The 11,779-nt window shown below is 30.4% G+C and overlaps 6 protein-coding genes and 1 non-coding gene across 7 annotated transcripts; 5 read left to right on the top strand and 2 right to left on the bottom strand. All coding sequences in view use genetic code 12, as the record gives it.

Moving 5' to 3' along the window:
- Window positions 1–18: 18 nt before the first annotated feature.
- RJT21DRAFT_49249 (SRP1/TIP1 family protein) lies at window positions 19–1,039 on the bottom strand. Its single transcript, XM_064884809.1, has one exon. The coding sequence runs from the start codon at window positions 764–766 to the stop codon at window positions 134–136; it is 633 nt and encodes a 210-aa protein (XP_064736643.1). The 5' UTR covers window positions 767–1,039; the 3' UTR covers window positions 19–133.
- A 1,108-nt stretch (window positions 1,040–2,147) lies between these two features.
- Window positions 2,148–2,768, bottom strand: RJT21DRAFT_115527 (uncharacterized protein; the record flags this gene model as incomplete). The annotated part of the gene is made up of 1 exon (XM_064880355.1): window positions 2,148–2,768. One exon carries the CDS (start codon window positions 2,766–2,768, stop codon window positions 2,148–2,150), a length of 621 nt encoding a protein of 206 aa, XP_064736642.1.
- A 1,182-nt stretch (window positions 2,769–3,950) lies between these two features.
- On the top strand, window positions 3,951–7,289 carry AXL1 (Axl1p; the record flags this gene model as incomplete). Its single annotated transcript, XM_064885740.1, has 2 exons — window positions 3,951–4,695; window positions 4,759–7,289. Coding segments are annotated over 2 exons (3,276 nt in total), but the record flags the coding sequence as incomplete, so codon positions are not given.
- Window positions 7,290–7,862: 573 nt separating this feature from the next.
- On the top strand, window positions 7,863–9,088 carry RJT21DRAFT_49245 (uncharacterized protein). The gene has a single exon (XM_064884808.1). It carries the CDS (start codon window positions 8,053–8,055, stop codon window positions 8,782–8,784), a length of 732 nt encoding a protein of 243 aa, XP_064736640.1. The 5' UTR covers window positions 7,863–8,052; the 3' UTR covers window positions 8,785–9,088.
- A 137-nt stretch (window positions 9,089–9,225) lies between these two features.
- Window positions 9,226–10,219, top strand: RJT21DRAFT_49234 (uncharacterized protein). The gene has a single exon (XM_064884807.1). The coding sequence runs from the start codon at window positions 9,252–9,254 to the stop codon at window positions 9,894–9,896; it is 645 nt and encodes a 214-aa protein (XP_064736639.1). The 5' UTR covers window positions 9,226–9,251; the 3' UTR covers window positions 9,897–10,219.
- A 205-nt stretch (window positions 10,220–10,424) lies between these two features.
- Window positions 10,425–10,931, top strand: RJT21DRAFT_115523 (uncharacterized protein; the record flags this gene model as incomplete). The annotated part of the gene is made up of 1 exon (XM_064880354.1): window positions 10,425–10,931. One exon carries the CDS (start codon window positions 10,425–10,427, stop codon window positions 10,929–10,931), a length of 507 nt encoding a protein of 168 aa, XP_064736638.1.
- A 729-nt stretch (window positions 10,932–11,660) lies between these two features.
- Window positions 11,661–11,761, top strand: RJT21DRAFT_t127. Its single transcript has one exon. It is a non-coding gene; the product is annotated as a tRNA-Lys (tRNA).
- The last annotated feature ends 18 nt before the right edge of the window (window positions 11,762–11,779 follow it).

Genomic DNA, 11,779 nt, shown 5'->3' with positions numbered 1-11,779 from the left:
TAACCGCATTGTTCTATAGTAGTTAAAGCTGCTTACAAGTACACAATCATACGTATTACAGTAGTATATTTTTAGTTTATAAACGTCTATAGTTACAAATATTTCATTGTATCTTCTAATATATAAGCTAAAGCTAAAGTAAAAGAACAACTATTCCAGCAACTGAAGCCAAAAAGGAACCTTGAGCAAATCCAGAAGAACCTCCAGCTTTCGAGGAAGTTGTTGGAGGAGCAACAATAGAAGCTGAATTAACGCTTGATGCAGAGTCAGAATTAGTAGTAGTAGTAGTAGTTTTGGATGTTTTGGATGTTTTGGATGTTTTGACTGTAGTTATTGAAGAACTGGACTTAGATGAGGATGAAGTTTTTATTGAAGATGATGATGTTGACGATACAGTACTAGAAGTATTAGAGGTGGTAGTTGCAGAAGTAGTTGCAACATTATTACCATTTCCAGCTAATCTCAGGCTATACCAAGGTAAACCAGTTGCAAATGATTCTAATTGACTAACATTTATTCCAGCTTCGCTTAATAATGTAGTGTATGCATCGTTTGTATAAGTTTGAACTTGAATAGCTAATGCTGTAAGACCAGTAGGAACAGAAACAGTAGCAGTTTGAAGATAACCTATATAATCTGGTAAATGAGACTTAGCATCACCTACGAATCTAGTAAGAAAGGCTAATTCAGATGAGTCCAAATCCGCAGCCGAGCTAAACTGCAAAATAAAGGATATGCTAACGATGATAAGGCTGATGAATTGCATATTTCTAATTTTTAATCTTCTTCCAGAATGCAGCTTTTTATAGAGTATAGTTCAGTCTATATGATAATAACATATATAAAAACGAAAATAAAATCAAATCAGATAAATTTATGGGCTTTTATAAGAGTTTCCTTCTCGTCATCCAACTACTAAATCTGGGGGAAATTTGGCTCGCCGAATGTTCCATTTCCTAATTAGGAAATTTCTGCTTTGGCCTAGTTTGGGTGCGCAACCTTTTTATAGTTGATTAATTTAATCTTAGTTGCAACCACAAAATGATAGTTATATACCTCATCATGATCGTCTAGATTTAATTCTACATTATTGGTAATAAACAAAATAATACTGGAAATGCATGCATTTAGTTCTATGTGGTAAAATAGAGTCAAAACTATAAGTTTGAACTTATGGTCTGAGCAATATGATCGTAAAGTTGCGTAAATGATCAATAGATCAAAATATAAAGTTTAGAATAATACACTTAACATAATAATAATAATAATAATATGTCTTATTATGTCCACAGTTCACCCTTCTCCTTTCGACCTAAACTAAACTAAGAATAGACTGCAAAGTATGAATAGAATGTTGGAACATGGAATAATTAAGTATATCAGTTAGCAGTAAATATAGAAGAAATCTCAACCCATCATCAACAACAGAAATAATAGGCAATGAAAATTCAATATCCATACCAACCACAAAACAACACATACCTAATTAAACCGTAAATAAGAAAGAATATCAAAAAATGAATATAATTATACCACCTTTAGAACAATGACAAAAATAAGAAATAACAAGTAAGATACTAAACAAATAAAAAAACTAACCTCCTTCATTAAAAACAAACTGAGAAATTGAAAAATATTTAATAAAAACCCCCCCAAACTGACTGAATAAATGTATGTAAATGTTAATATAATAATTTAATATGCTGTGAAAAATGTATGACAAGACAATCTAATATATATATGTATAAGACCTGAATTGGAAATGTTTCAAATATGAAAATAATAAGTACAGTGATAATGATAAAATATGATGACATGATGTATTATAATGTTCCTTCTAATAATTAATTTTTAATTGTAAAGTTATGATGAATTAAGTAGTCTGATGATAAAATAAAAATCTAAACTCTATATTCTTTCCTCAAACTATGATGATAACAATTTTATAATGCAATAGTATTAAAGTCTTCCTTCTCATCATCAATAGATTCATAATATATAACAAAACAATGTATATAACTAAGAGTTCACGTATTCATCACCACCAAGAATTAAAAATGATAATTGAAATTATTCCCAAATTAAATCAAAACAAAATAGAATATTAGTAACACAACATTAATAAATTTATAATATTCATTTATGATTTACTTATTTTGAATAGCGGGAGATCCAACTCTCATTTTAGTCTGAGGGTTAATTATTTCCAAAGGCTTTTTAATTCTTGGTGTATGAACTCTTGGAGATGTACTCATTGCACTTGTTGGCAATGACGAAGATTGTTGAGATGATGTTGAAGAATTCGATGAATGTTGACCAGAAGATCCATGAATTTCTTGAGATGGTGAAAAGACTGTGGCAGTATAAGGATTAAATTTTTTAATGGTTGGACTTGTATTATATGATTCCGATATTTCAGGACAGAATTCTAAATCATCTTCAATATCAAATGATTTAGATAAATAATATCTAAGACGAGGAGTATGGAATGAATAATTTGAGGATGGTAAACCACTATTAAGACCTGCTTGTTGTTGTTGATTTAAACTAGTAATGGAACTACCTGAAGTAGTTGAAGATGTTGTAGAACTAGATAAAAGACTATTATTTGATGATTGAGGAGGAGAAATATATGTTAGACTTGCAGCAGTGGGTGAGGTGTTGGGATTTATAGAAGGGCCAACACCGCCACCATTTGAGTTGATGACAGGATGAGGCAAATTAGGTGAATATTGTTGATAGTTATTATAAATATATTGGTTAGACATAATAGATTATAATTATTAATTTAAATTTGTAGATTCTTAATTAAACTAATTATATGCTTTCCATGTGGGTCACTGTGAATTGCGCTTTTTTGAGTTAGGACAATATTTGTTGAGTATAAGTGGTAGTAGTAGTTGTTGTTGTTGTTATTATTATTTAATAAAATATAACGATTAATAGTATTTGAATGAAATAAATCCAAGATTTATAATAAAGGTTATATCGAAAAGATTAAGGGTGTAAGGATTTCGGAAGCTTGCGAGGGTCGAGGAAATGAGTTTCATTATTTAATTGTTATGAAGTGATTTCTACACTGCATAGAAGTATGATGTTGCTTATGTAAGCGACCTAATCAGTACAAGCAGTATTTAATCAGTTGGGGATCGAATGACTTAACTACAAGAAAGTTGAGTGCTGTACTTTCCTAATTAGGACATCTCCTATTATTGTGATAATTTAAATTTCTTTTTTTGTTGTTGTTTGGACACGACTCTTCATAGTTTTCCTTTGTTTTACGCTTTTAGTCATGCATTTGAATAAAAGTACACGACTTCTTTAAATCCAGCCTTCCCCCCTTTAGATATCTAAAAAGAGAAGAAGTCAAGATAGCGAGCTAGTAATAATGGTTATAATAATAGAACGAATTATACAACCTAACCGATCTTTCTTTACCGGAAATTCTATTTGACACTTTAATAGTTATATAGAAAAGAGTAGATTCAAAATCGAACATATGCATATGCGTTGGGACTTATTACCATTGTTATGAGAGCATATTATTCTTTTTTGTATGCACTATACTTTTCCTCTGAATCACACATTTCTCAGGGTACACACAGTTTCTACAATATTTCTATAAGCATCATTATTGTGTAGTTCCTTAAAGGAATAATCGTAGGAATCATAACATTCGTTACTATATCATAACCTTATAAAATAAATCTAATAAAGTCTTTTTCAAACAAAGCCAAAAGGCGTGTGACTACCGTTTGTGGTGCTACCATATCCAACTCTGATCTTTCATTGTGGTTGCCAAAAGAGGAATTTATGCGAGATTGACTGTGAAACATCAATGTCATTTTAATACATTACAGGTATATTTATATATAATTATTTATATAAGATAATTATAAATTTTAATAGGTTATATTTTTGCAATGTTATGATTTGAGTAATGTTGAATAATGTCCGGAGGTTATCAATCAATCAAAACATTCCCAATCGATATTAAAAATTCACTCTATAATTCAAATAAATCATATCGATTAATACAATTAACAAATGGTATACTAACCCTATTGATATCTAATCCAGTTACCAATGCTGCTGCCTGTGGTCTTTGTGTTGCTTCTGGTTCCCATTTAGATCCACCCCAATTACCAGGTCTTGCTCATTTTTGTGAACATATGTTATTCCTTGGATCAAAGGAATTCCCTAATCCTGATGAATTTGTAGGATTAATAACTTCAAATGGTGGTAATACAAATGCTTTTACCACTGGAGAACAAACTTGTTTTTACTATGAAATTCCTGTCAATTCTTCGGAATACAATAATGAGTTGGTATTTAATTATTCCTTACGAAATTTTTCATCATTTTTTAAACATCCATTATTTCATTATGAATTATCAAAAAGAGAAGTATCATCTATAAATAATGAACATGATGCAAATAAATCCAATATTAATAAGATATTCTATCATGGATTAAAATTATTAGCAAATAAAGGGAATCCATTCAGTAAATTTGGTACGGGAAATTTATTTACTTTAACTGAAGCCCCAAAAATTCATAAAATAGATGTTAGAAATAATTTAATCAATTACTTCCAAACAAACTATACTCCAGATAAAATGTCATTGGTAATAGAGGGTCCACAGTCCTTAAATCATTTACAAAGATTAGCTATTTCAAATTTCAATACCATTGGTTGCGAAAAACCAATAAATATCACGAATACAAAACATTCTAAGGTAGTCTATAATTCCTTAGACTTAAAATTTTCTTCATCTAGAAATTCAACCTCTTCATATAATTCAAACACAAATAATACCCCTAATCACCCCTTGAATATCTTGAATGATGCCTATTCTTCATCTTATTCTCATATCCCATACGCTTTTGGATCTGAAAACATTAATAAAGTCTTGTTTATAGAAAACCATAATAATTCAATAATTCAACTAGTATTTCCTATAAAAGACTCAGATGAAATTGAGAACTTTGACTTTTATGAATATGTTTGGTGCAATTTATTAGGTGATGAATCACAATCTTCACTTTGCTATTATTTAAGAACCACCAAAACTTTTATAAGTTCAATAATGGTATTCACACAACGTTTAACAGAGCATGAGAAAGTTCTCCTTATTGAATTGGAGCTCACTAAAGATGGTGAAAAGAATATCAAGTCAATCATGGCAATTATCTTCAAATACATTGCTGATGTGATAACAATAAATAGACATCAATTGATTAGGTATTTTATAGAATTACAGACCATAAGAAGTCATGCATTTTACTATCAATCATCATCAACATCAATCATGGATGAAGTATCCCATCTCTCCCAGCTATTACAAGGAGATTTGAATAACTTAGGGATAGAGAATTTTCTCCAGAATTATAAAACCTTAGATACTTCAAGTGAGAATAAACCTTTTTGGAACAAGTTGATTAATGAATTCTGTAAAGTTACAGAAAATCTTCTAGCAATGAATAATTTCAACTTGATAGTTGTTTCCAAGCAAATTCAATATTTGAATTCTTTGGTGAACACACGAGAGGTTCTTCAAAATATTATATTAGAAAAGGATAAATTTTATCATTTCAAACATTTTACCATTTCAATGAATCCATTGGACTTGTATAAATTCACTCATTTACTGAACTTCCCAATATTCTCAATTCCAACTTCTAACTTATTCCTTTCTTTCAAATTATCTCAATTAACTAAATTATTACAAGAACTATGCACAACTGATAATGAACTTAATTATTTGTTTCAAACCAAGCCTATTTCAATTAACAAGCACCCTCGACTTCTTGATTATTCTCATCGATTTGAGATTTGGCATAAGAGAGAATTTGACCTTGTGTATAAGAAACAAGTTACTACTTCATTCCAAATTCAAGCCATTGAAATGCCATCTACTGCTTTGACCCATGTTGCCATGGAACTTTTGTGTGATTTGATAGGTAATGAACTTCGTTATAAACTTTACCCTGCCGAATTGCTTGGTTATTCATGGGGATTGTACGCAAATCTTACAGGTACACCTTCAATATGCATTCACATAAGAGGTCCAACTAGAGATTTCTTATCTGTTTTAAAATATGTCATTTCTGAATTTGTCAATTTCTTAACTATTGAAGTTAGACAACTAGAATATAAGAAACTTCTAAAAGTTCGAATCAATTTAAGGAAAGAATATGAAGAATTAAGAGTAAGCAATGGCATAAAACAAGCTCTTGCTGGTGCAGCAATGTTGCTTGAAAAGGATGTATGGTCTATCGAAGAAAGAGTTGATGCACTTGAACTCATTGACCAAACAACCTTGAATCAAATATGCTCTCAACTAATACTGACTGTAACGTACACCAGAACATTTGTCAATGGAGATTGTGATGAAAATTATGTGACAAACATTGGCAAAATCATTAATAAACTAACCAAACATGAAGTATTACTCCTCCAATGTCCGAATCTTAAGGAACCGAGTAGTTATTTGTTTCTGGAAGGTAGTGATTATATTATAGAAGTAACCAATCCAAACAACGAAGATCCGTTGCATACACTTTACTATCATATTCAATTAGGAACTAGAGATGATCTAGAATGTAGAACTATGGGCTCATTAGTAAGTTATATCTTAGGAAGTAATCTTGAGTATGAATTGAGGACTAAACATCAATTAGGGTATGCTCTATTCAGTGGTTTAAAGATATCAAGAGCTTCCATAGGAATTTATATATGTATTATAAGTGGTGACCATAGTCCAGATAAATTAAAAGAAGAAGTTGAAAAGTATATTTTCAATTGGGAACTTGTCTTACAGTCATTGTCTTCAGTCGATTTTCAAAACAAAATCATCAGCAAGTTTCTTGAAAGTCAGAATGAAAATTTAGAAGATTGTGGTATGCCATCAAATTTAGTATATGCTATTACACCATCTATAAATAGTTCAAATTTTGTATCTGATACTCAATCTTATCGACATCATTGGAATCTGTTTGAAAAGATTTTAAGCAGGACTTACAGGTTTCTGTCTTTAGGTGGTAAAGAAGAAATTGATTTAGAATTAATAAAATCAACAACTAAAGAAATATTAATAAATTATTATCAAAAGTTTATATCTATTAAATCTCATACAAGAACCACACTAAGTATACTTATCAAATCGTCCATGAGTGAAAATCAAATCAAGCATAATATGATGGAGAGTCACCTCTCTTCTTATCTTGAAAGTAAAGGTGTAAATTTATGTAAAGAAGATGTTATCAATATTCTTGAAACCTGCAATTATGATTTTAATAATATTATGACATATATATTCAAGATATATAATATTAAAGAAAATAAGCTTAAAATGATATTTTCTATGGTCAAAAGCATAGGAAAGAACGCAAGTCTCGCAAGTTCAACTGATAAAAAATCTGGTCGTGATTTAATGAAAGATATGAAGACTTTAAAGAAAAATTGTATAAACCGATTTGGGGAGAGATATTTGTCCCCTAATTCAGTAATTATTCCAACACATATCAAATTCTTACCTGCTCTTCAATCTAAAAGTAAGCTTGCTCAGAACGATGATGATTTACTGCCATATAGGAAATTGGAAAAGATTTATAATAATACTTACGAAGATTATGATGGTATTGCAAGTGATTTATATACGTATACATAGAAAGTATTTTACAGCAATTAATTGTACTTTCTTAATTAATGTATCATAATCACAAAAATAATTAGGAGAAACTATTAGATATAAAATGTAGAGATTAAGATAGATTGATTTATAAAGATGAAGACAAATACCAATTTTTGATATGTAGGAGAGTTAATGGATAGAGTGCATAGCCCTCCTTATATGCATGTCGTCGTCGACTGTAAAATTGGTGGATGATGTATAGGTATCGAATGAGCAAGAGAAGCTGGGAAATGTTGAGTGTGTGGTTAGCGATAATAGTAGGTCATACTTGAAGGTTATATCGTTGCCACGGAAAAAAGAATTCTGATTTTGCAGCTATAATTTCCTTGTCTTTGTAGTTTCTCAGTCTGTATATATGTTTGTGTATAGGGAAATATATAAATTAGGTGAAAATGGGAGTAAGACTATAAACACAACCACTTCTCTCCTTTACTATAAAATGACATTTTGGAAATGGTTAAAAAGTTCTAGTGGTAATCCTCCATCTTATAAAGAAGCCTTGGGTAAGGATCTTGCTAGTGAGAAGAAAGACAAGGTGCCAAAATATTCTTCTACCGAAAATAATACTCAATCAGCGAATGTTACTGAGAAACCTAAACCACCACCACGGATTCCTTCAGAAAGTGAAGAGGATGAATTTGATAAGAATTATGATGCTGAGGAAGAAAACATCTTAGTTACCGCAGCTAATGATGGCAAAGAATTGGCACGAAAATGTGCATTATATTTCGCTGATCTTGATGACCTTGCTGTTGATAAATCAACCATCAATGCCTGGCAAAGGGCTTTGAATAAATCCTACGATGAAGTAGAGGGCCTTGAAATATTACAATACAGAATGGGACTGACTATAAACTACAACGGTAAAACTCACAGTTATCCATTTTATGAAGAATTCAGTTATAGATTGACAGCCAGGTTATCTCCTAAATTAGGAATAGCTAGAGAAAAAATAATGCTAGATAGACATCATGATCATCGTTTGAAGAATCTTCAATATTACATTGTGCTGCATCATCGCTTTTTGGATCCCGACCTTATAGTTCGTTTAAAGAACAGTGGAAACCCCATGTATATGTATATTTGATAACTGCTTGTATAATTCATTTGTAGAATTAGTTTGATTTGATAGTTTATAGGAAGCATCATCTCTAGGATTATATATACCCTCACTTGCCTTTACCTTCCTAGATATATTTGGGCTTTGAATTCCCTAATCAAATTATATATTATTTACATTTACATACATATCTATTTCTGATTATAACTATATCATTATATAAAGTGTTAAGTAATTATATTTGACAGCTGATTAAAACTCAGAGTTTCTTTACCAAATTAAATTGGGAATACAAATGTTAATTTACTTATGTAATTTATATATACTTACGTTGTCAAATAGTAGTTACTTTGTATATTTTAAAATTGTAGCGTGGTGGAAAAAAGAACTATGATTTCCTTATCTCGCAGTTACTCTGTCTCTGTATATAAGTTAGATGAAAAAGGGAGAAAGACATTAAGGCAACCACTTCTCTCTTTTACTATTTATCAAAAATGGCATTTTGGAAATGGTTAAAAAGTTCTGGTGGTAATCCTCCATCTTACAAAGAAGCCTTGGGTAAGGATCTTGCTAGTGAGAAGAAAGACAAGGTGCCAAAATATTCTTCTACCGAAAAGGATAATACTCAATCAGCGAATGTTACTGAGAAACCTAAACCACCACCACGGATTCTTTCAGAAAGTGAGGAGGATGAATTTGATAAGAATTATGATGCTGAGGAAGAAAACATCTTAGTTACCGCAGCTAATGATGGCAAAGAATTGGCACGAAAATGTGCATTATATTTTGCTGATCTTGATGACTTTGCTTATGATAAATCAACCATCAATGCCTGGCAAAGGGCTTTGAATAAAGTTTACGATGAAGCAGATGGCCTTGAAAGAGCAATACACATAATGGGACTGCCTATAAATTACAACGGTGAGAGACAAAGGCATACATTTTATAAAGAATTCAGTTATAGATTGACAGCCAGATTATCTCCTAAATTAGGAATAGTTAGAGAAAAAATAATGCTAGATAGTCATCATGATCATCGTTTGAAGACTCTTCAATATTACGTTGCGCTTCACCGTGAGCTTTTGGATCCCGACCTTTTAGTTCGTTTAAGGAACAGAGAAAAGTTTAGGTATATTTGATAACTGCTTGTATAATTCATTTGTAGAATTAGTTTGATTTGATAGTTTATAGGAAGCATCATCTCTAGGATTATATATACCATCACCTGCCTTTACCTACCTAGATATATTTGGGCTTTAAATTCCCTAATCAAATTATATATTATTTACATTTACATACATATCTAATTCTGATTACTTCTTATTTTATACTGAGAAAACAGGTTGAGTTTGTATGTTTTGTATGGTAGCGCCTTCCTACAAAGAAAGATTGAGGCCTTACTGATGAATCAATTAATTGAAGTTCATTTAAGTAGATCGAATTAGTTCATGACAATTTTTAGATACTTCTACTTGAATTTGTCCATTACAATAATTTATATAATATATAAATTTATTTTTTAAGAAGTTCTGAGAATAGTATAGCAGCGTCTAAGATCATATATAAATAAATATTTTTACAGCACATTTTAATTTTGAATACAACTTCTACAATATTTATCTTCACTATCATAATAGAGTTTAAAGGTACCTAAAGAAAAATGAAAAATGGATAATTTTGTAACAACAACACAATATCCATCTTTAGGTACGCCTATCTCTAAATACGTGATTGCCATCATTATTACCTTAGCGGCATGTGGGTCTCTTTTAACTGGGGCACTTTATATGAAACTACCAAGTGAAGCCTTAGGCAATACTTTCATAGTTACATCTGTTATCACTGTCTTGGGTCTTCTCTATAAAGACATCTATGTCGACTTATCTGATGATAATAAGTTGAGAAAATTAGTTTTCGTATTACACAACCGACTAAGAAGATTAGAGGGTGATAATCAACCTCCTATGGAAGGAGAAGTTCCAACAACGCCAATTCAAAATTTGGCAACAAATATTCAAAGAATTTTAACAGAAATTGGAAGATTCTTCAATATAATTAAAGATTCATTTACTTTTATCATAAGAGGATTATTTGGTATTATACTTACTTTTATTTCCATGTTTCCTTGTAGAAATGTTGAGGAAGATGATGGTATCGAATTAGGAGGTGCTTAGCTACAGAATTAATACTGGTAATTTTTAATTAAATAATTAAATTATTCCCCCATTGCATTATTATATATAAATTTGTAAATTAATATAAAAATCTATATTAAATATTTGAAAAAGATCTCTTCTAATTAGTCACTAAGCTTAAAGATCGATAATTTGCTTGATTGAATCAACAACAGACTTTTGAAGACTACTATAATCAATTGACAATATTGATCTATTGATCTAGCATTATTGAAGTTCAATAGTACAGGACTAGAGAAATATCTGGTGTCAAATGGAAGTTTGTATTCACGTTTTACACGATATAAAATTATATATAGAGTGAATAAATAATTGCAAAAACATTTGAGAGAAACTAGCAACTAGTAAAACCTATCATCTAAGCAAAATTATTAGATATTTAATGTAGAGATTAACATATATGGATTTATAAAGTTGAAGACAAATAGAGTTTGCGTCAGCAATTAAGTCAGATTTCGGAAAAGTGTTGCAAAAAAGTTTCAAAAAATCAATGTATTTTACTCTCCCTCAAATTTCGAATATCTTTTCTAGACAAACATACCTGAAACTTTGCAGACACTTGTATTCTTCTATAAATATTGATATTATTAAATTCTCAATTCATTAAATGGTAATTTAAGTATCAAAATCGAAAATTTTGCTAAAAATTTTCAACTATAGTGATGAACAGCTTTCAGAAATATAGCAAAACTGCTTGTTTAAAAATTAGCCTGGCTAGCTCAATGGCTAGAGCGTTTGACTTTTAAGAAAGTTGTTTCAAGCATACTTAAGGTATCAAAAGGTTGCGGGTTCGACCCCCGCGTCGGGCTTTATTTTTTTACTTTTTG

Source organism: Scheffersomyces amazonensis (genome assembly GCF_036850825.1).
Source record: "Scheffersomyces amazonensis strain UFMG-HMD-26.3 chromosome Unknown RJT21scaffold_6, whole genome shotgun sequence".
Taxonomy (NCBI): Eukaryota; Fungi; Ascomycota; class Pichiomycetes; order Serinales; family Debaryomycetaceae; genus Scheffersomyces; species Scheffersomyces amazonensis.
This window is presented reverse-complemented; position numbering and strand designations above follow the sequence as displayed.